Source organism: Peromyscus leucopus, chromosome 10, assembly GCF_004664715.2.
Source record: "Peromyscus leucopus breed LL Stock chromosome 10, UCI_PerLeu_2.1, whole genome shotgun sequence".
Lineage (NCBI taxonomy): Eukaryota > Metazoa > Chordata > Mammalia > Rodentia > Cricetidae > Peromyscus > Peromyscus leucopus.
The window spans coordinates 23,754,925-23,779,341 of NC_051071.1; the positions used below are offsets into that span (position 1 = coordinate 23,754,925).

The 24,417-nt window shown below is 44.3% G+C and overlaps 1 protein-coding gene across 1 annotated transcript; it reads right to left on the reverse strand.

The window, feature by feature from the left end:
• Positions 1-13,245: 13,245 nt before the first annotated feature.
• LOC119088608 lies at positions 13,246-19,412 on the reverse strand. The gene is given in 4 exon segments (XM_037208838.1): positions 13,246-17,247; positions 17,250-17,447; positions 17,450-18,773; positions 18,918-19,412. Coding segments are annotated over 4 exon segments (5,220 nt in total). The 5' UTR covers positions 19,251-19,412; the 3' UTR covers positions 13,246-13,882.
• Positions 19,413-24,417: the final 5,005 nt, after the last annotated feature.

Here is a 24,417-nt window from a genome sequence, read left to right on the forward strand (position 1 = left end):
TGGATGAAGTGGTTATTATTTTTCACAGGAGGCATTGTATATCTCTGGCCCCACATCAAATGCATTTATTCAGATGCATTCTCCCATAAAATCTTCTTTATCATGCCAAAGTATGACTATTCTCCCAGAAATAGATATTTGATAAGCCGTTGAGTTTCACACAAAATGTAATTGTAAACTTCTGTGTATTTTAATTATAATTCTTCATAGTAAAATCACTGCCATTATATACTGGTCATTCAAAGCGTCATGGATAATTAGGTTCACACACCTGACAGATGGCTTTTCTCTCTTTAATTGATTAAGTGCAATTTAATTGCTGACAAAAGAATTCACAGCTAATTCATGGAAAATGACATTGATTCCTCTGATGAAAGCAAAACTATAACTTGGCATCTGCACGTGGATTTGCATGCAGTGTTCTTCCTCTGAGCAAAATGCTTGTGCAAGAACAGCACCAACGGACTCATGAGCCTGTCAAATTCTCAGTAATTAATTGAACACTTACAGAGAAAGATATCAAAATCCATCTTTTAAATGAGCACTGCTGGTTTCAATGACTTAATTGTTAGTGGGTGTTTAGTTTGAAATCCAATGTGAGCTACTTACTTGATAAGAAATTTCAGAAAAGCTTTCAAAATATCTCTGTTTTGTCATCTATATAATGGGGTCAATAATAGTTTCTCCCGACGCAAACCGATGGGCAAACCGTGCTATAAAAGTTGCCTTAAATAAAACAGAGATATTTTGAAAGCCTTTCTGAAGTTTCTTATCAAGTAAGTAGCTCCAATTGGATTTCAAATCTATTTGGGAGGCATCTAGGCAGTGGTACCAGTTCCTGGGCTCATTGCATGAGTTAGCTGTTTGAAACCTGGTACTTATGCAGGGATGCTTGGCTCAATCTGGGAGGAGGGGACTGGACCTGCCTGGACTGAGTCTACCAGTCTCAGGCTAGGGGAGGCTTTGCCCTGGAGGAGGTGGGAATGGGGGGTGGGTTGGTGGGAAGGGGAGGGGGCAGGAAGGGGGAGAACAAGGGAATCTGTGGCTGTTATGTAGAACTGAATGCTATTGTAAAATAAAATAAAATAAATAAAAACAAACAAAATAATAAAAAATAATAGTTTCTCCCTTAGGAGTTTACTAAAAGGATTTGTTGACACAGTGAATGTACGTGAGGTGAGGTATCACATCTGCAGGCCACAAAAGAGTCCTCAGAAATACTGGCAATTATTGCACTTGTATTTTTGTTTCTCTTTCTATAATTCTTTTTTTTTAATTATTGGCAAGTCCTAGCCTAGTGAAACACTTCTTAAAATTATTTCTTTTATACTTTGAGATAATACTATAACTACTTCATTCACCCCTTCCCTTTTTTCCCCTTTAAACCCTCCCATATATCCCTTCATGCTTTCTTTTAAAGTAAGGGTCTCTTTTTCACTAATTGTTGTTACATACATAAATAACAATTTCTAAATATAGAAATATAACCTACTCAGTCTGTATGATGTTACCTACTCGGTCTTTATGATGTTACGTGTATGTATAGTTTTTTTTTTTAAAGACTTATTATGTATACAGTGTTCTGCCCACATGTATGCCTGCAGGCCAGAAGAGGGCGCCAGATCTAATTATGGATGGTTGTGAGCCTCCATGTAGTTGCTGAGATTTGAACTCAGGACCTCTGGAAGACCAGCTAGTGCTCTTAACATCTGAGCCATCTCTCCAGGCCTGTATGTATAGTTTTAAAACTATATTGTTTGTATTGGATAACCAATAACTACCCTCATCCCCGGGAAAGACTATTTCTCCTGCTCTCAACATTCCTTAATTGTCTGTGGTTCTTTGTGTAGGCTTGCGGCTTCCTGTTCTTTCCCCATCCACTTTTGAATGTCCATTTTTGGTTGCCCTGGTTCATCTAAAGGTTAGGTAGTCATGCTGGTGAGATTTTTAAGAAGATAGCTTCTGATATTACTGGGAGACTCAATCTTACAGCAAACTCTCTGATACTTGGATTTTTATAATCTTTCCATTTCCTCTTGTGTAATGATCCCTAAGCATTGGGTGAAAGATAGTTTTATAGATGTACCCATTGATGCATGACTTCCCATCAATTCATTTTGATTTCTTGTGGTTTTTCTATAATGGTCTGTCTGTTGCAAAAAGATGTTTTCTTGATGAAGAATGAGGAGAAAACCTATCTGTGGTTATATGGACAAATATCTGGAATGTAGTTAGGTATTATGCTGTTTTAGTAAAGTGATGGTTGTAGGTTCTCCTCCAAGATCCATGACTTCAAAGTCTTGGGCATAGTTCCCCTCCTTTCAATGGCTCTTAAGTTCAATTAGAGAGCACTTAGTTACCACTAAGGTATGTATGCCACAACTGCCCCTTTGGGCTATTGTGCCATGCTGGTTGTTGTTGTAGTTCACAGATATAGATGGGTAGGACTGCTGGTTGCTTCTCTTCTTTAGAAGCTTGCATGATACCTTCTTGTACCATGAAAGCCATCCCCCAGAGAGGAGGCTTTCAGGTCAGTTTCAGCTCAGGCACCTCTGGGCCATGTTTCTGAAGTACATGGTGTCTTCAGCAGTAGGGACTTACCTTCGTACTCTGGATGGCAACCAAGGACAATGACAAGAATGGAAAGTACAAGAAATGGAAATCGTTGGACAACTTTGACAAACAACTCAAAAGGAGAGTGTTAATGCCTAGTATCAGAGGTTTTGTTAGGTGATTTCTGACACTTGCAGGGAATTTCCACTTAAACTATATATGTATATTTATTCATGTACCTGCATGTATTATAGTTTTTGGGTAGATAGTAGCATGATTTTTATGACTTTTTCAGACATTCTTATTTTTATTTAATATCCGTTTTCTTCTTCTGTATTTTTTCTGCACAGTTAGAGAAACAATAAACCAGGTAAAGATGGAGCCCTCAGAATGGGAGAGAATCCTTGCCAACTATACATATGGTAAAGGATTAATATCCAGAATATATAAAGAACTAAAAGAACACAATAAAAATATCAATGACCTAACAAAAAGGAACCTGGGACATAAACAGAGTTTTCAAAATAAAATGTCTAAAAAATATCACAGAAATGTTCATCATCCCTAGTAATTTGGGAAATGCAAATTAACACTCCTTTGAGATTTCATCTTACCTCAGTCAGAATGGCAAAGGTCAACAAAATGACTGACAACAAATGCTGTGGGGGGGTGCAGGAGGAAAGGATCCCTGATTCACTGATGGTGGGATTTCAAAGTGATACAGTCACGATAGAAATCACTGTAGAGAACTCTCAAAATGATAAAAATAATTGTATCCCATAGCCCAGCTGTATCACTGTTTGGTATATGCCCAAGGGAATTGACATCCTACTTCACAGATACTTGCTAACCATGTTCTTTGATGCTCTATTCATAATCACTGGGAAATGGAAACAACCTAAATGTATTTCAATTGATGAATAGATAATGAAAATGTGGTCCATATACATGATGAAATACTATTCTGCTGTAAAGAAAATGAAATCATAAACTTTTCAGGGAAATGAACGGAGCTAGGAAAAAATCATATTGAGTGAGATAACCCCAGACCCGGAAAGACAAATGTCACATGTTCTCTCATCTGAGGCTCCTAGCTCTAGCTCTTCAGATATGAGCTCTTATCTGGGAGTAACTACAGAAACCAGGAATGTATAAAAGGCCTATTTCTGGGTTTGGAGGGGTAGGTATAGAAGTAATAGAGAAGGGAATAGCAGGTTACAGGTGATCTGATTGGAGAAATGGAAGAAATGGGGGGCAGGACTCTAATTAGGAAGGGAGATAAGTAACCTGTTTTTTTTTTTTTTTTTAAAATAATGTTTCCCATGACTAAGATCTTCTTTAGGAAAAGTTTATTGATGGTGTAAAAAATGCAGTGTAGGCATAAAAAGAACCTCGAAACAAATGTATGCCCTCAGGGGACTGAACTTCTAGTGGAAATGAAGGAAAGACTGGCATATAAAAATTAATTATCAAAGCCGGGCGGTGGTGGTGCATGCCTTTAATTACAGCACTCGGGAGGCAGAGCCAGGGGAATCTCTGTGAGTTCGAGGCCAGCCTGGGCTACAGAGTGAGTTCTAGGAAAAGCACAATGCTACACAGAGAAACCCCATCTCGAACCCCTCTCCCAAATTAATTATCATGAGAATAATGAAGAATCTAGAAATGTTCTGGAAGGAAGCCAGATTGGGAGCTAGTTCCCAAGAGGACACATAAGGGTTCTACAAGAAGGAGAAGTTCCTAGCTGATTGCTAAGGGAAGCTGGGTATCAGAGAAGGACACCAATGAATGTAAGAACTCCTCGGGGGAAAGTATGGGTGAGGGAGAAAGAGTGCCCAGTTTTCAGAAACTACGTGTGTGTTAATGTTATCTGCCTTCAAGCAAAGAGATGAGGAGGTATGGTTAAGAACTCTGTAAGGTATTACGGAAGCATGGTGAACGTTAAAAACCAAATAGCACTCACGGGCCCAGATGGATAGAGTGTGTCAGTAACAAGGAATCCTAGCTGAGACTGAAGTCAGCAGGACTCTTGCATATTTGGAACTATGACAAAATTTATGATAGTGCCACCTTTGGATGTTTGAGTAAGCCCTAAAGTGGCACTTGATGACTGACTTGATGATGTAGAAGAGATTGGAAGGTTCAGGTGTCCGCTCAGCTGGCACCTTTCCATCAATCTCACTAATCATGGCTGTAATCATGGCTTCTTATATTGTCTCCATGACTTCCTCATATGCTAAAGCTTTGAAAAAAGCCTTTATAGATTGAGTCTACTCATTTTTCTCTCTGAAGCAGGAAACAAGTAGCATGCTGAACACAGATTCTGCCAACAGTCACTCCTGCTTCCTAAGGAAAGGAGTTTTAAAATAGTGTGACTGTGGGCTTGGACAACAATGTTACCTCAGCTCGCCACCCACAAGCCTCATAAAATGAAGAGCATATAAAGTGGCTTAGCCCACTTGTGAGCAGGACAGTTTCCCCAAACATGCAGCTGAGATGAATGGCAGACCCATATGAATGCTCCCAGTAATCAATTTGTTTTGGACTCACAGGGAGTCCAGGAACCAAGATTATTTTAAGTTCAGTTCTAGGAAGGAAACACCCAGCAACATTATTCTATATATAAAACTTCAAAAAATTCATGAGTCATTAAGCAGATAAATGATACGGTATATGTAAACTACTAATTTCAATATCAAGGATATATCAGGCATTCAGGAGATTGTTACTCCTAGGATGTAAAGGGAGATTTTATAGAGAAAAGGTTTCTAGTATCCTTGAAGAATCCTCCAGATACATGTTTCATCTGATGAGTTTCCATGAACATGAGTAATTTTCTTTTCTGCAACTAACAAGGTTGTAAGTGTCTTAATTACTTTCTCCAGGATCATGCTTTGGAAAGGTACTTACCAAGTAGAGTGGAAACTCATTAGAGAAACAATTGATTCAAAACCAGAATATTTTTGGTGATGGAAGCCCAGGATAATGAAGTAGGACTTTGAGAATATCTTCAGTCCAACATTCACACAAGGCTGACCATCATAATCAAAGTTTTCCCAGGTCAGTCATTTCCTTGTGATCTTAACAAATCATACCAACACAGACTAGATAGCTGGGAGCTTAATCAACAGAACTACAGAAGGGAAGCTTGCAATGCCATCTCCTACCTCAGTCTTGGCATGCTTGGAGATATGAGTCTACACAGCAACTTTTTCTTCCTATAGTTCTCCTTAAAGCCCCATGGTACACAGCACCAGAGTCTCAGCATTTTAAAAGCCCTGTTGTGTTTTGCATCATTAGCAAAATTGTTCTATGGAGCACTGCTCACATCTTTGTCCATGTGGCCCAAAATTGATGAGGAAAGCAGGAGAACATTCTCTGTACCTCTAGGGATACATAATACAACTCGGACTTTGGAATATGCGTCTTGTAAGATGTTCCAAGATGAAAATCTCCTTCAGACCATTTCTCTGTATCAGGATACTTGCCTCAAGCAGTAAAGCACATCTTATATATCAATCTTAATTCTTTATAAAAAATATTAAAGCATTTTCTACAATTCCTAAAACCTAATTATCTTAATTCACTGTAGATGTTCATTTCTAGAGCATATTTCAAATATGAGCATTTGGGGGACATTATCAATCAAACCATCACACACACACACACACACACACACACACACACACACACACACATGCACGCACGCACGTACGCATGCACGCATACACACAATTATGGCAAATAGGCCTACATAAGTGAAAGCTTATGTTTAAAAGCAAGTAAGGAAAAACCACTGCTGAAATTTGTATCACAAAATCTCTTTGTCATCCCTACACACTCTTTTGTGGGCCCAGCTACTAACATTAGAATAGAAGAATAGAAGAATTCTTGTGCTCAAATAAAGATATTGGGAAAGTGATGAGCATTTGGAAATATCACACAAATGATTATTGTGTACTTAGGAATATATAAAGTTTCTTAAGAGGATATTTACTGGGTAGAAGTAGACTAAAAAGTTTGAAAGTACTAACATTAATAGACATCTAGAATATGTGTCTGTGAGAGAGGTTGAGAGGGGGAAGTATGAGGTAAAAGGAAAATGGCATCTTTGGAACCATCTAGGATAAGGTGGACAGTCCAGGCAACTTTGGAAAATGACAATAGCAACAAACATTAATTAGAAGAAAATTTATATTTGGAATGTTTTAGTTTTACAAACATTGTGATAAAATTTCTCCTTTTTAAAAATATTTCTTAAGTTGTGGTGCTAGATGGTAAAATAAAAGATAAGATACATTGCTTACATGGAAACATTGTAGAGTATTGATTTTTTTCTTCTTAAAGAAAAAGGCTTAAAGCTGACTTTGAATTGTTTGGAGGGGAAACACTTCCTTTTAGACCTCTTATGAAGAGTTCATTTCTGCCTCTCATTTCCATCTTTGCAGTTGTCTCATCTGATTTTTCTAGAGATCTATTCAGTCTTTTCAGTATCTTAATGAACTTTAAAATTTTAATTTTTATACTTTATGTCCAAATGTCAGTTTTTAAAAAGTAAGTTGTACAGACAAGCTTCCCATCATCACTGAACATCTCTGTCTCCACAGCACCACATCCACAGTATGTGGTCTACTTTCCAGTTTCATTTCAAAATTCAAAGAAAGAAATAATGCTTCTCTACAGAATTCTTGTTAGATAATGAAGGAATTCTCTCCAGAGTATCTCATGGGCTTTGAAAGCAAAGTATATTTCTTTGCACCACTTCTCCATGTAAAGAAATTGAGACTTGGAAAAGAAGAGATGATTATAGCCCATCCGGGTGAGGCATAGACACAGACATGCAGCAAGCCCTTTGACTTGGGGTTGGAATCCACAAACTGAAAACAGGAAGGCTAGAGATTTACACACAATAAAAAAAATGAGCTTTGAAGGTTGTTTGTTGTCAAATATTATTTTAAGATGTGCTACATTTGTTCATGTTGTGGAACACTGGTTTAATGATGCAAATATTGTTGCATTTTTTAATGTTGCATTTGTTTAACTCTGTGAAGCTGTGTTACTTTGCCAGTCTGAAACACCTGATTGGTTTAATAAAGAGCTGAATGGTCAATAGCAAGGCAGGAGAGAGGATAGGGAAGGCTGGCAGGCAGAGAGAATAAATAGGAGAAATCTGGGAAGAGGGGATGAAGGAGCAAGAAAAGAAGGGGCCAGCCACCCAACAACACAGCCAGACACAGAATAAGAAGAAAAGAAAAGGTTTATAGAAATAGAAAAGGATAAAACCCAGAGGCAAAAGATAGACAGGTTAATTTATGTTAAGAAATGTTGGCTAGAAATAAGCCAGGCCAATGCCAGGCATTTATAAGTAAGAATAAGACTATGTATGTGATTGATTTGGGAGCTGGGTGGTGGGTCCCCCAAAAGAGCAAAGAACAAAGAGTGAAAGAGCCAAAGAATAAAAATCAACCAACAACAGTCGTTGGTTTCTTTTTTTGAGGTTTATTTATTTCATGTGTATGTGTATGTGCCTGAGTGTAGGAGAACATACAGGCCTGATGCTGTGCTACCTGCTCTGCAACTGATGTTACAGGCAATTGTGAACCAAGAATTTAGGTACTGGGAACTAAATGTTAGCCATCTGCAAAAGCAGCAAGCACTCTTGACCAGTGAACTGTCATTCAAGCTCCAAATCTTGTTTTTTCTATCTGGGACAAGTTACAGGTCTTCCATGTTGGGGAGCTCCTTAGTCTCCATGTCTCAGTTTTCCCCTTGTTAAAAAGGAAACAAAAGCATTATCTCAGTGAGGATGCACTTGATGAGTTAAGGGATAGAGTGGAGTGTTAGGAATATTTAGCATTTTATTTATTATTTTTTTATTGCTGAGGTAAAAATACCCAATAAAAGTCATCTAATGACAGAGAGTTAGCTTTAGCTCAAAATTTGCAAGGATAGACCCATCGTGGCAGGGAAGGCATGCCAGCAAGACCTTCAGGCAGTTGGTCATATTGCATCTGTAATCAAAAACCAGAAAGATGAATGTTGCTGTTCAGCTGTCTTTTTCTCACTGATATTCCCAGAGATTTGTTTCCATGACTATTCTAAACTCAGTCAAACTAACAATCAGCACAAACAAAGACAGATGATGCTGGGCACAGAAAAGGGTTGAGAGCAACAGTGACCAGGATCACCTGGTAAGGATACTGGAGGAATATTTGACAAGTGTGTGTGTGCAGAGGGAGGAAACTCTTGGAGCTTGAGGTTTGGGAAGTGCTCACCAGAGCTGGAGGCAAAGAGGACTCCTAGCAAAGATGAGCTCATGAGTCTATGTGATGTTATCACCTGGGTCTGTATCATTCAGCAAAGGCTGCTTAGGGGGCTCTGAAGGCAGTAGTGGCTTGGCTCATTGTAAGCATTGGGTCTAGCTAACTCATAATCATAGATATTTCAGAAGCATTCTGGATTGTGTAGAATACAAGAGCTAGCAGTGACTGGGAATCTGTTATTTCATGTTGTATTTACACTCAATAGATGAAGTCTGGAGGGAAAACCTCAGCTGTTAGAACTGCTTGCTCCTCTTGCAGAGACTAGAGCCTGAGTCCCAACAGCCAGATGAAGAGACTTTCACCTTCCAGCAACTCCAGGTCCAGGGAAATTGATCCCTCTTCTGGTTTCTTCAGGCACTCACAAATACATGCACAAAATAAGTCTTGAAATGTATATATATATATATATATATATATATATATATATATATATATATTGAAATATATATACATTTCAACAAATAGTGCTGGCATAACTGGATATCAACGTGTAGAAGGCTGCAAATACATCCATATCTGTCACCGTGCACAAAACTTAAGAACAAGTGGATCAAGGACCTCAACATAAATCCAGCTACTCTAAACCTGCTTGAAGAGAAAGTAGGAAGTAGTCTTGAACGCATTGGCATAGGAGATCACTTCCTAAATATAACACCAGTAGCACAGACACTGAGAGAAACAATCAATCAATGGGACCTTTTGAAACTGAGAGGCTTTTGTAGAGCAAAGGATACAGTCAACAAGGCAAAGCAACAGCCTACAGAATGGGAAAAGGTCTTCACTAACCCCACATCTGACAGAGGACTGATATCCAGAATACATAAGGAACTCAAGAAATTAGACACCAAAACGACCAACAGTCCAATTGAGAAATGGGCTTTAGAACTAAACAGAGAATTCTCAACAGAGGAAACTCAAATGGCTGAAAGACATTTAAAGAATTGCGCAACATCCCTATTCATCAGGGAAATGCAAATCAAAACAACTCTGAGATACCACCTTATGCCTGTCAGAATGGCTAAGATCAAAACCACTGAAGACACTTTATGCTGGAGAGGATGTGGAACTAGGGGAATTCTCCTCCACTGCTGGTGGGAATGCAAGCTTGTACAACCACTTTGGAAATCAATATGGCACGTTCTTAGAAAATAGGGAATCAATCTCCCCCAAGATCCAGCTCTACCACTCTTGGGCATATACCCAAGAAATGCTCAATCATACCACAAGAGCACTTGCTCAGCTATGTTCATATCAGCATTGTTTGTAATAGCCAAAACCTGGAAACAACCTAGATGCCCTTCAACTGAAGAATGGATAAATAAATTGTGGCACATATACACAATGGAATACTACTCAGCAGAGAAAAACAATGACATCATGAGGTTTGCAAGGCAAATGGATGGATCTAGAAAAAAAATCATCCTGAGTGAGGTAACCCAGACTCAGAAAGACAAATATGGTATGTACTCACTCATAGGAGGAATCTAGATGTGGAACAAGGATGACTGGACTGCTACTCACATCACCAGTAAGGCTACCTGGAAAACAGGACCCCAAGAAAGACGTGGAGAAATTGATGAGATCTACATTAACAGCCTGGACATGAGTGGGGAGCGAGGGTCGAGGGAAAGAGAGCAGGAGATCCTAGCTGGATCAAGAACAGAGAGGAAGAACAAGGAATAGGAGACCATGGTAAATGAAGACCACATGAGAAAAGGAAGAAACAAAGAGCTAAAGAGGCCCACAGAAATCCACAAAGATACCCCTACAAAAGACTGCTGGCAATGGCTGAGAGACAGCTGGGACTGACCTACTCTGGTGATGGGATTGCCAAATACCCTAATAGTTGTGCCAGAAACCCCATACAAGTACTGAGGAATCTGGATGTAGACATCCACGGCTAGGCCCCGGGTGGAGTGCTGGGAGTCTAATTAGTGAGAAAGAGGAGGGTTTATATGATCGAGAATTGTTGAAACCAAGGTTGGATAAAGCATAGGGACAAATAACCAAACGAATGGAAACACATGAACTATGAACCAAAGTCTGAGGGGCCCCCAACTGGATCAGGCCCTCTGAATAGGTGAGACAGTTGATTGGCTTGATCTGTTTGGGAGGCATCTAGGCAGTGGTACCAGGTCCTGGGCTCGATGAATGAGTTAGTTGTTTGAAACCTGGGACATATGCAGGGACGCTTGGCTCAATCTGGGAGGAGGGGATTGGACCTGCCTGGACTGAGTCTATCAGGTCGATCCCAGTCCTCAGGGGAGACCTTGATCTCGAGGAGGTGGGAATGGGGGGATGGGCTGGGGGGAAGGGGAGGCAGGAAGGGAGAGAACAAGGAAATCTGTGACTGTTATATAGAACTGAATAGTATTGTAAAATAAAATAAAAAAATAAATTAAAATGTATATATATTTATTTATTTATATTTATATTCATATATACGTGTGTAATTTACACATATATTTATATATTACATGTTATATATTTATATATATTTATAGTATATTTTTATATACTAAATATTTTATTCATATTGAAAGACCCCCGAAGGTAGTCTTCCCTCTGGAGAGACCCTCGCCCAGAGATCACACCGAGACCATAAGTCAGATGCAAACAGCAAGAGGCTTTATTCAGGAACACAGGTACCCGGGGCAACACAGTCCCTCAAGAGGCTCAAGAGACTGGCGCGCCGACGGGCTGGAGTGGAGGGTTTTTATAGGGTCTGGCAGCAGGAGCACGAGGAGCATGGTTTACAGGGTTCTGATTGGACGATTCAAATGAGGCCAGGTTCAAACTCAGGACAGCTCGTGGTTTTTCCCCGAGCTCGACACGCCTGCTGTCTGGCTCCAAGTTGTTTTTCTGACCTTTAGTACCCTTTTCTGGGGCCAGGTGGCCGGCTGTAGACACTCCGTGCTTTTCAGACCTTACTCGAAATGGCGTTAGGCTAAGCTAGTAAGCTGGGGTCTTTCATTCCCCCATTTTCTTATCTCGGGGAATGGAATCCTCCATTCATGGGGAAGAATAGGGATGTGGCTCCATTTCCACCTGGTTGAGTCGTTGGTATTGTTGGGTCAATACCAAGGTCTGAACAATAGAAACACGTTCCCTGATAAATTGGACAAGTCGATTTAGGATACAGGGCCCGAGCGTCAGAAGGAGCAATAAAATCAGAAGGGGTCCTATAAGGGTGGAGATGAGGGTGGTGAGCCAGGGGGACCTTCCGAACCATCCTTCAAACCACCCCTGCTGTTCTTCAAAGAGTTTTTGTCTTTGTTCTAATCTCTTTCTTAATTTAGCCATGCTATCCCTTACCACCCCAGTATGATCCGCATAGAAGCAACATTCTTCTCTAAGGGCAGCACATAACCCCCCCTCCTGCAGGAAGAGGAGGTCTAATCCCCTCCGGTTCTGCAGAACTACCTCAGACAGGGAGGTGAGTGATTTTTCCAAGGCACTCACGGATTCCTCCAGTGCCTGGATATCGGTATGCATGGCAGCCTGGAGGTGTCTGAACTGGTTGGTTTCCATGAGGGCAGTGGTACCTGTGCCTATTCCGGCGGCGACTCCTCCCATAGTTAACCCACCTAGTATCAGGGCCAGGGTTAGCGAGACTGGCTCTCTTTTTCTGCGGGGGACCCCTGTTTCATACCGGGCATAGATATCTTCAGGTGTACGGTAGATTATCTTGGGGTACAGTTCTATGAGCACACAATAATCGGCCGTGTTGGTTAGTATTGAGGGGGATATGCATGGTGTAAGTCCAGTGCTACAGGCCCAGTAAGTCCCGTTGGGAGCCACGAGATAGTGGGGTCCTGGAACAAGTGCCCGGGAGCGATTACACAGGTGTTGGTGGGTGTAGGGTACTGTCCCCAGACATAGTCCTTGTCCTGACACCTCGGAGATTGTGAGCTTATGCTGAGGTGTTGAGGCACATCCTGACGGGGGCGAAGAAGAATTGGTGAAGCTTCCGACTACGGCCACCCCCTCATAGTAGGGAGGTGTGGAGACTAGGCATAACCAGCACTCCTGAGTCCGATTTGGGTTGGTAACATTGAGGGCTGAGTAAGTGCCCTCTATAAGATTCAATAGCCGGTCTCCTGTACCGGGCCTGGGTGGCTGGGGGGTGACTGGGGTTATAGTAGCATTCGGAGCCGTGCTTGGGCGAATGGCCGAATTGGGTCGGGGGGTAGCCCTCGGGGGGTGCCGGAGCGGGTAGAGAGGGGCGCTTTTGGTCAGAGAGAACCTGGTTGGGACCTATAGAGGCGGAGGGCTCCGTGATTTTAAGCTTAATCGTAAATACGACTCCCTGGTCCCGTCCTATCATGTAGAGTCTAAGTCCCCATGTTTTACCTTTAATCCAGTCTTGTGTTATCTCCCTTCCCTTCTGAGTGAAAGATATATTCAGGGGGTTGCAGGTGAAATTTACACAGGGCCCCCCCCTTCCAGTAAGTGTTATCTCTTCCTAACGTGACAGTTCCCCAACAATGTCCTTGGGTAAGGGGACGCCATGAGTGGCTTTCTCCTTGGGTAGTCCTCTTTACCCTAATTAGGTCCCAAGTGGATGAAGGCTTCCAATAAGTATTACCAGTTGTTTCACATCCCCATGCTTTACAGAAATAACTTTCATAACCCCCGCATTGTCTAATCATCTTTCTGTCCCTACCATCCCGGGGGGCAGACGTAGAAGGTTAGTTGTGACAGGGCTGCCCTGGTTTCAGGGTGACTGCATCCGTATCTCTCGTCACTACATTTGCAAGTTCCCTTACCATCCTGACAGACGTCTGGTGCTCTGGGGTTCATGGGGTCAGTGGTAGGGATGTCCCAGTCCTCTGACCCTGCTGCTAGTTGGCAGAGATCTGGGTGCAAGTTAGGCCACCATGTAAAGGGGGTGTGAAGGGTGGTCGTTTGCCAGACCGTCTCCCCAGGTTGTGAGATGACCTGCCAAGTGAGCCTCTTGACTAGGTGCGGGCTCTCTGCCGCCCTAGTCCCCTGGGGGTAAGCGGAGATTAAGAGGAGGGGGAGGAAGAGGAGCTGCGGGCCAACCTTATTTTTAGGGGGTTTCGTGTGCGGCGCACTGTCCATGTTGACTTTCTGGATCCTGCTGGGTCGGGTTCCCTGGCAGCCTTCACATGAGAGGCGTGGATCCATGCAGCAATCCCGTCGACCTTAAGTGCAGTGGGGGTGGTCAGCAAGACAGTGTAGGGCCCCTTCCACCGTGATTCCAGGTTCTTGGTCTGGTGTCGTTGGACCCAAACGGAGTCCCCGATCTGGAAGGGGTGGGGCACCACCGGCTTGTCTAGCTGCTCCTGATAAGCTTTGGCCAGGGGCTTCCAGATCTCCCTCTGCACCAGTTGGAGGGCTTGAAGATGTGCCTCTAAAGTAGGGGTGGTGGCAAAAGATGAAATATCAGGATGGAGAAAGCTTACAACAGGAGGTGGGGCCCCATACATGATCTCAAAAGGGGTTAGGCCATGTGGGCCAGGAGTATTTCGGGCTCGGTAGAGAGCCAAGGGAAGTAGGAGCACCCAATCTCTAGTGCCAGTTGCAAGCGTTAATTTAGTTAAAGTCTCCTTGATTGTTCTATTAGCTCGTTCTACCTGTCCTGAGCTTTGGGGGCGGTATGCACAATGAAGTTTCCAATCAACCCCCAATAGTTTGGCCACCTTCTGACTTACCTGGGAGAAGAAGGCAGGCCCGTTATCCAACCCCAATATTTGAGGCATCCCATACCTGGGGAAGATTTCCTCCAACGGTTTCTTTGTTACCACGTTAGCCGTCTCATTCTTGGTTGGAAATGCCTCAATCCATCCGGAAAAAGTGTCCACGAAGACCAGGAGGTACCGGTACCCGTAGAGTCCAGGTTTTACTTCTGTAAAGTCTATTTCCCAATGAACACCAGGACGATGGCCTCTTTGGCGAACCCCCTTGTTTAGATGAACCTTTCCTGCGTTTACTTGAGCACAGGCTGGGCAGGTAGAAGTTACCTGCTGGAGTACCTGATCCTGGTTCAGCAGCACTGCCCCGGTGTTTTCTCTGTCTAATAGGGTCTTCATCTTGTTTTTGCTCAAATGGGTCAATGCATGGAGGAATCTCAGCATATATCGGGTATGGGAGGTTGGCATGACCATCCGGTCCCCTAGTATATATGCCTGTCTTCTTTGTTCCCAGTCCGCCCCCATTTTCTTTGCTAGCTCATGGTCTTCTGGGCTATAGGGCACGGGGTCTCTCTCAGGCTGTGGTTCTTGTATAGCCATTAACTGGCTGTTTCCTACTGGCTGGGAAGCCACTGTTCGGGCAGTCAGATCTGCCAGCCGATTCCCTCTGGCTGCCGCAGAGTCATCCTTTTGATGCCCCGGGCAGTGGACAATACTGAGTTGGAGCGGGAGGAACAGGGCCTTTAGGAGGTCTAGGATCTCTTTTTTGTTTTTGATTTCCTTACCCGCGGACGTCAGCAGGCCTCTTCGTCTGTAGATTTCCCCGTGGACATGCGCAGTGGCGAAGGCATATCTGCTGTCAGTATAAACTGTGAGCTTCTTACCTTCTGCCATCCGGAGAGCTTGGGTGAGCGCAATCAGTTCTGCGCACTGGGCCGATGTCCCGGGCGGGAGCGACGATGCCCATACCACTTCCGATTCGGTGGTTATAGCTGCCCCGGCTCTGCGTTCCCCCTCTTCCAGGAAACTGCTCCCATCTGTGTACCAGACAACGTCTGGATCCTTAAGCGGCTGATCTGTCAGATCGGGGCGGGTGCCATGTGCTTCAGCTAGAATCTGGAGACAGTCATGCTCCTCGGAGGGGCTAGGCAGTGGCAGCAAGGTAGCAGGGTTAAGGGAAACTATTGGCCCAAAATTTACCCTGTCTGAGTCCAGTAGTAAAGCCTGATAGTAAGTCATTCTGGCGTTAGAAAGCCATCTGTCTGGTGGTTGTCGGACCAAGGCCTCCACTGCATGGGAGGCCAGCACAGTCAACGGCTGTCCCAGAGTCAGTTTTCCGGCATCTTTGAGTAATACGGCAATGGCTGCCACCATGCGGAGGCATGGAGGCCATCCTGTAGCCACCAGGTCCAATTTCTTGGACAGATACGCTACAGGTCTCCTCCAAGGTCCCAATCTTTGCACCAGTACCCCTTTAGCAAGGCCTGAGTTCTCATCCACAAACAGCTCAAAGGGCTTGGTCAGATCTGGCAGACCCAGAGCCAGGGCCTCAAGTAAGGCTTTCTTGATCTGTTGGAACGCTTTCTGGTGCTTCTCCTCCCACTGGAACATGGTCCCTGGTTTAGTGAGGGGGTATAATGGGGCTGCCAGTTCGGCAAAGCCAGGAATCCAAAGGCGGCAGTACCCAGCCGTACCCAGGAACTCTCGAACTTGGCGGGGGTTCCGAGGAGGGGGGATGGAGATTATCGTCTCCTTCCTTGCTTCTGTTAACCATCTTTGCCCCCTGCTCAGGGTGTAGCCTAGGTAGGTGACCTTGTCTCGGCATATTTGGGCCTTTTTGGCTGAGGCTCTATAGCCCTTCTGCCCAAGTCTGGCCAGTAAGGCTCAAGTGCCCTCCATGCACTCGGTTCGACTCCTGGCCGCCAGGAGTAGATCATCCACATACTGGAGCAGAGTCAAGGTTGGGTGTTCGACCCGGAATCCGGCCATATCTGCATGTAGGGCCTCATCAAAGAGGGTTGGGCTATTTTTGAAGCCCTGCGGGAGCCTGGTCCAGGTTAATTGTCCCGAGAGCCCTTTTTCTGGGTCCCTCCATTCAAAAGCGAATAGCAATTGACTTTGAGGGTGCAGTTTTAAACAAAAGAAGGCATCCTTCAGGTCTAGCACAGTGTACCAGACGTAGGTCGGTGGGAGGGTGCTCAGAAGGTTATAGGGGTTAGGCACCGTGGGGTGTATGTCCTCCACCCGCTTATTGACCTCTCTCAAGTCCTGGACCGGCCTGTAGTCTCCTGTCCCCGGTTTCTTAACAGGCAAGAGAGGGGTGTTCCAAGGTGACTGGCAGGGCTTTAACACCCCTTGGTCCAGGAGTCTCCGAATATGGGGCTTAATCCCCTCATGAGCTTCCCGTGACATTGGGTATTGTCTGATTGAAACGGGAGTCGCGGAGGCCTTTAGTGAGATCATCAGCGGCGGCTGATCGCGTGCCAGCCCCAAGCCCCCAGTCTCTGCCCAGGCCTGAGGAAACTCTCTCAGCCAGTTCTGTAGCTCTTCAGGTGATTTCTCCGGGGGTTCTGCCTCAAACAACCGGTATTCTTCCTCTAAGCTGAGGGCAAGGATTTGTAAGGGGTCTCCTTTAGGACCCGTGACCCTTGGTCCCTTCTCATCAAAGTAGATTTGTGCCTTCAATTTGGTTAATAGGTCCCGTCCCAACAGCGGATGGGGCATTCAGGTATATGCAGGAAGGAATGAGTTACTTGCCCTGATGCCAGTTGGACCTTTTTCTCGGCAGTCCAGTAATACCTCTTGTTTCCAGTTGCCCCCTGCACCAGTGCAGAATGCCGGCTAAGAGGCACTCCGGCATGGGTTAGGACTGAATGTTCGGCACCAGTATCAACCAGGAAGGTCACGGGCTGCCCCCGATCTTGAGGGTTATCCTAGGCTCAGGGGGGGGCTCCTGGCCTTGACTCCCCTAGTCCTCTAGACTAAGGAGGTCCACAGTTTTGGGCTTGGGTCGGCGGGGTCCTTGTAGCTTCTTGGGGCAATCTCGGGCCCAGTGTCCCTTCTCCTTACAGTAAGCGCATTGATCCTTATCAAGGGGTGGCCTCCTTCGCTCTCCCGACCTATCTCCCTCTCTCCGCTGTCCCTTAGACACAACGGCGGCCAAAACCTTTTTCATTTCCCTATGCTGTTTCTTGTCCCTTTCCTCTTGTTTCTGCCATCTCCTTTCCTCACGCTCTTCAGGAGTTTCTCTCTTATTGAACACTTTCTCTGCTTCCTTCAATAAGTCTGGCAAACCTAGCGCCTGTAAACCTTCCAACCGCTGCAATTTGGTTCGGATATCTGAGCTGGACTGGTAGATAAATGATAAGATGACACCTGGTGCTTGCCCTGGGTCTTCTGGATCATACGGAGTGTACATCCTATAAGCCTCCTTCAGCCTCTCTAAAAATGCAGCGGGTGATTCTTCCTTTCCCTGCATCACATTCCTTACCTGAGCCAAATTGGTAGGCCTTCTGGCGGCCGCTCGGAGACCCGCTAAGAGCAACTGGCGATAGAGACGTAGATGTTCCCTACCTTCAGGTGTATTGAAGTCCCAGTCTGGGCGGGTCAAGGGAAAAGCTGCCTTGATGATATTTGGGAGTTGGGTTGGCCTCCCGTCATCGCCCGGAACCTGCTTCCGGGCCTCCAGGAAAACTCTCTGCTTTTCCTCTACAGTTAAGAGGGTCTGCAGGAGCTGCTGACAGTCGTCCCAAGTCGGCCTGTGAGTCACTAGGATGGACTCAATTAGGCCGGTCAGGGCAACAGGATCCCTGGAGAAAGGGGGATTATGTTGTTTCCAATTATAAAGGTCTGAGGCAGAAAAGGGCCAATATTGTAACTGATGGTTGGGTCCTTCCCGAAGCGGGAAGGCTTTGGACTCAGTGGGGGGGCCGGCTCGGCGACCCCTGAGGCGGCTTGCGATGGGGACTGGACTGTTTCTTTTTCTTCCTCCGAGTCCCCAGCGAGCGGGGTCATCACGGGGGGGTCGGTTGCCGGGGGGGTCACAGCCGACATCGCGACTAGGGCCGCCGCGGGCCCAGCCGCCGGGGTCGCGGCGGGGGCCGCAGCGGGGGCCGCCGCGAGCACGGCCGCCGGGGTCGCGGCCGGCGCCGCGGCAGGGGCCGCCGCGGGTGCAGCCGCAGGGCCATGGCCGGCACCGCAGCAGGGGCCACCGCGGGTACAGCCGCAGGGGCCGCGGGTGACGCTGGGGGGGTCGGCTGGTAGGGCGGCGGTTCATTCACCAGCATGTCTACGAGAGGAGAGTTAGGGTCAGGGGGAAGGACGGGGGCTTGGAAGGCTCCCTGTGGGGAAGGACTGGGTAGAGAGAAGAAAGGGGGTTAGGAGGCGCCGAAGGCTGGGGAGTAAGAGGGGGTTGTGGGAGGAAGGGCTTGACCCAGGGGAATGGGTTTTCAACCAGGGATCTCCAAATGGTGATGTAGGGAACCTGGTCTGGATGCCCATGGGGGCTAGGGGCAAACACCTTCCTCTCAACCTGGGAAATGAGAGAGAGATTAAATGCCCCTTCCCGTGGCCATCCTACATTCATCATGACCCATTCAGCCTTACAGAGGGTCATCCATTTATTTTTCTTGATGACTACACCTTCATTTCTCCCCCGGCCTTTTACGTCCGACCAATGGTCAGTAGTTAGGCTCAAGGGGGTAACGACAGTCTGTCCCATATTAACTCCTGGATGGAGAAGGATTAGGCAAAGAACACAAAACGAACCGACAACACAAGCAAGAAACAGTTTCGCTGCGCGGCTCCGGTGTAAAACCGAAAGCAAAAACTCAGATGGGGTCACGGAGTGTTTGAATTCTCCGTCCCCTACCAACACCACGTATTCTTCCGATTCGGGGTGGCCCCGAAAAACCGTGCCCCAGAGGGGACTTCAAACCGTGCCCCAGGGGGGACTTCAGACCGTGCCCCAGAGGGGACTTCCCGTGCCCCAGAGGGGACTTCAAACCGTGCCCCAGAGGGGACTTCTCGTGCCCCAGAGGGGACTTCCTGTGCCCCAGAGGGGACTTCAGAGACCCGTGGAACGTCTTCCAGGGTCGCAGTGGCGAAGTCCGAGCTCGTCAGCTCCTTCAGCCCCACTGACTCCAGACCGATTCAGGCGCGCAAACAGACAACATTCAACATTCAGACAAACCGACAACACTCAGACAGGACAGAGATGACATACACCAATGCCGGCCGGCTTACCTCCTGACAGTGGGTCGGTGGTCCCGAGGCGGAGGGTCTCTGATCCCGGACGAGCCCCCAAATGAAAGACCCCCGAAGGTAGTCTTCCCTCTGGAGAGACCCTCGCCCAGAGATCACACCGAGACCATAAGTCAGATGCAAACAGCAAGAGGCTTTATTCAGGAACACAGGTACCCGGGGCAACACAGTCCCTCAAGAGGCTCAAGAGACTGGCGCGCCGACGGGCTGGAGTGGAGGGTTTTTATAGGGTCTGGCAGCAGGAGCACGAGGAGCATGGTTTACAGGGTTCTGATTGGACGATTCAAATGAGGCCAGGTTCAAACTCAGGACAGCTCGTGGTTTTTCCCCGAGCTCGACACGCCTGCTGTCTGGCTCCAAGTTGTTTTTCTGACCTTTAGTACCCTTTTCTGGGGACAGGTGGCCGGCCGTAGACACTCCGTGCTTTTCAGACCTTACTCGAAATGGCGTTAGGCTAAGCTAGTAAGCTGGGGTCTTTCAATATAAATATATATAAATAAATATACATTAGTACAACTTGTCGATGTACAAAGATTGTGAGCTATTCCCTGTCTAACAGGTAATAACAGGATGGTGTGAAGAAAACAGCACAGGTCCCATCTACAGAAGCCACCTGGGGGTCATTTATGTGACAGCATTCCCAGAACAAAAATAACAGGGGAGAACCCAAGCTTTGGTTTCCACTGCTGGGATGTTTACATGTGTATCTGTATCCTCGAGATCATCGGTGTATGGCGGTTTTTCCACAAACAGGCTACACATCGTCCAGGGAAGACAAGACAATAACAGGACTCAATAAACAACACAAAAAAAGAGGCAAAACAATATATATACAAGTTCAGAGGCCAAAGTTGGAAATGGCACATGCTGATCTTTAACTTATTTATAAAAACAAAACATATTTATATATTAATCTAAATACTACTACCTAAGTACTTATGTGTCTGTGTGCATGTTGAACATCTCAGTTGCTCCATGTCTGACTCACTAGTCGAGACTGATGAGGCAGCTGTATCTCCACTGCTTCAAAGCTCCCTGAGGTGAAATTCAGGCCAGTGGACAAGTAATGTCTATCTGATCTAGCAATTGACACACCTGTTCCCCTGGGAAACCACTCCTCTACAAATGCGGTGTGTGAAGTAGAACAATATTAGTCACATATTTGAGGTCCTCTTCCAAGTATTCATTTCACAGAAACTATGGGAAATAGTAACGTTTAGCTCTGGCACTGTAATATTAATTGCAGCTGAAACATTTTAAGCTTACTATAAGAGTCTTTTTAGAAATTGTAGAAAAAATTGAAAATAACAAGGAACTACTGAGGAGAATCTTCTCAAAATCCTGGAAATTTTTCACATGCTATTTTGCCATTCAGTGTTTTAAAGGGATCTAGGGCTGTGCTGTAATGTTCCAAAACTTTTAAGTTCTGATAAAGAATGTGCTTCACTAGCTATAATATTCTTGGTCCCGATTCCAGTAACAGTTTAATGGCACATGTCTACACAGTGTCTACTTTTGAAAAACAGGCTTAAAATTTCTTCCAATTTAGTAACACCCAATTTTGAAGTCATTAATTATTAGTCCCTCTCTTTTGGAAATGTCAAGTATCTCTCCATTTAAATGTTTTTCTGAAAGTTCTGGAAGTTATTTAGTGTTCTTTTTCTTTGCTTTATTTTTGGCATCTAGCTTCGTGCTGTGAGGGCCTCTGAGCCTAACTCAAGCATGGCTTTTCAATAACTTGAAGACATTCCCAGGACTTCCAGATGTCTGCACTTATATCCCCCCTTGTCGAATAAAAATGGTACCAGAATAGGCATAATATTTATTTTCTAAAACAATCCTGTTTTCTTTGGGACAATAAGTCAATCTGCTTCTGGTTTCATAGTTTATTCACTTAGGATTCTAGCAAATTGTTTTCATGGTGGAAAAAAGAGAATCCAGTTTATGGCACAATGCAATGTAATAAGATTTCATTTCTGAAGAGTCTGCAAAATGCTAGACAAGGTCAGTGGGTTCCAGAATGATTTTGAGTTACAGCACAGAAGATAAAATATCCTTTTTAAATCCTTGCCTGTGGAACATTAGTCTTTTAAGAACCTGAAATAGGGTCAGAACAGTAAAAATAACAATGACGGTGGTGATGGCTGCCTCAGAGCTTTACAAATTTAATTCAATAACCTTGGAGAAGCAGAGACAGAGCATAGATTTTTAATGGCCATCGAAGAATAATTTGCTTCTAATTGTTGCATGATGTTATCACCTCATAAACAGTGGTTGTCTTATAATTTCAGGAACACTTGGAACTCGCTTGTCTCTTATGCTAATACGTGAGGTTTCTACAGCTAACAGTGTTTCTTGGATGCTTCTGAGTTTTCTTGTGTTAATTTCCATGTTACTTGAGATTGCATTTATGCTAATAATATTCCAAATCTAATAACCGTATGTTTCTAGTGTAGCAAGGATGAATACAATATGAGTTAATAGTATAATACAATGCTCTAGAAATTTGCTGACACAAAATAAAACATCAGCATGCTATAATTTCCCCAAACTCCTCATGACTGCATTAAGGCCCCAGATGCTGATGTGAGCAAAGCCAACTGAGAGCTGCATCTTACAGGTCATTTCATTATTTGTTGCTGTTTTATGTCTCAGTTCCTTCATCTTGAAACCTGCGATAGCAACCTCAACATTAACTGTCCCTGGCATTGGCACTGACAGTCTGCACCCAGATTGTTTTAACAGTACGCATCACTGCATGCAAATGTGTTAAGGTTTGACTTTGATTCTTCTATCTGAGATTGTCCAGCTATGCTGTCATAGCTCAAGAATCATTAACCTCTTTCTGTGTGGCTCTCTAATCACTACACAAAATAGAGCTAGGAAGACCTGGTTTCTGGTCATATACTAGAATCAGAAACATGAGTAGTTTGAAGGTCCTAATCTAAAAAAATAAGCAGCCCCTTCACTCCAGGAGTCCATGATTTGTCAGTAGACTGGTGAGTAATCAAACTCAGCCATAGTTTTCACATGAATATTAAACTGGAAAAAGACTGCAAGTCAATGGGGACATTCGCAGATTGCTTAAAAATAAGAGAATTTTTCTGAATTTTTAAATTACATTAATTATTTACTGTGTGTGTTCCCAGATGTGTCCTAGAAGCTAACTCTTGGGCTCAGTTCTCTCCTTCTACCATGTGGGTCCCAGGAATGGAACTAAGGTTGTCAGGCGTGGTGACAAGTCCCTTTACCAGCCAGTCCATCTCATCGGTAAAGAATTATATTGATTGTCAGATACTTAAGTTCTCTTTGAGTAAACCTTAGAGTTCATTATAAAAAGGAGATGCTACTCTAAGCTATGCACAAACACTCTCAGTCTCTGAGTGGGTTGAAGATGCTTAGGCTGAGTGTCAGAGAATAATAGGGTTGGCTTGTCCTATGGCTGCAGTTTATTTTGTATGTAATTGAAAGCTGAGCGTTGGTGTTCCCACCTAGGAATGCTATTAAAAACTTTAAGATTACAATTACAGATGATAATAGAAGAATCCAAGATGTGAGGATAAAATGGACAAATTAGAATCTATCACCTTATTAGATAGACCCTACATCAGAGCATAGTAACACTGAGGGGAGAGAAGATGGCAGGCCCATCTTTAGACATCATCCAAACTGAATAATAGAATAGTCTGAATACATAACAAGCACAGATACTCATCTTAAATCAGTAATTTAGTGAACAGAGGTAATTACCCGAAGAGTCTTGGCAATGCTACCTACTTTCTAAAAGTCCAAGGTTAGCTCTTCTGAGTACGCCATAACAAATACTAGCATGTGTGTGCACAGGAGAGCCTCTTCATACATGTTCTGGAATGTTAACAGCTGCTGAATAGTAGCCTGATAAAAAAGAACCACCTGAGACTGTGTGTTTGTTGTGCCATAAATAATGCAAATAAAATATGATGTTGACATAAACATTTTGTAATTTGGAGACTCATCCATAGTAGCATCTGGGCAATTTAACTGAATATTTTATAACATGATATGATTATGGTTTCCTATGAGGTCACTGAGCAAAGATTTCATAACCTGTAACAGATGCTTAGTTCTCCGAAATAACTTGCTTTTCCAGGGGAAAGAAAAGTAGGAATAAAAATAGGAAGGCATGCTAGCTACAACTAACAACTGTTTTATGTGTCATTATTCACATTACATTTGGGGCTATTTTATAGCCACTGTGCCCTCCATTCCTCCTCCACAGTTGGATGAAACCATCCTCAGATTTTTATTGTTACAGGGCTCACCTTTTTTTTTTATTATTACAGGGCTCAATTATTTTATTATCATGGGCATTCCTAGTCTGTCTATAAGAGCTATCTTAAAAACTCTCCACATTCATTCTTCAGTAAAGAAAACATACTATAATAATGATTTTTAACTTACTGGACTTAAGTCTGGCAAATCCTATTCTGATTCCTATCAACGTACTGGAGAGAACAATTTCTGATACCCTATTACCAAGTCAATCAACAACATGAGAACTAGCAAAGGCAATAGCTCCAGCCTGGAGGAATGAACTCTTGGATCTTAGGTGACCTGAATGAAAAAGAGGTTTTGATTTCTGTTCT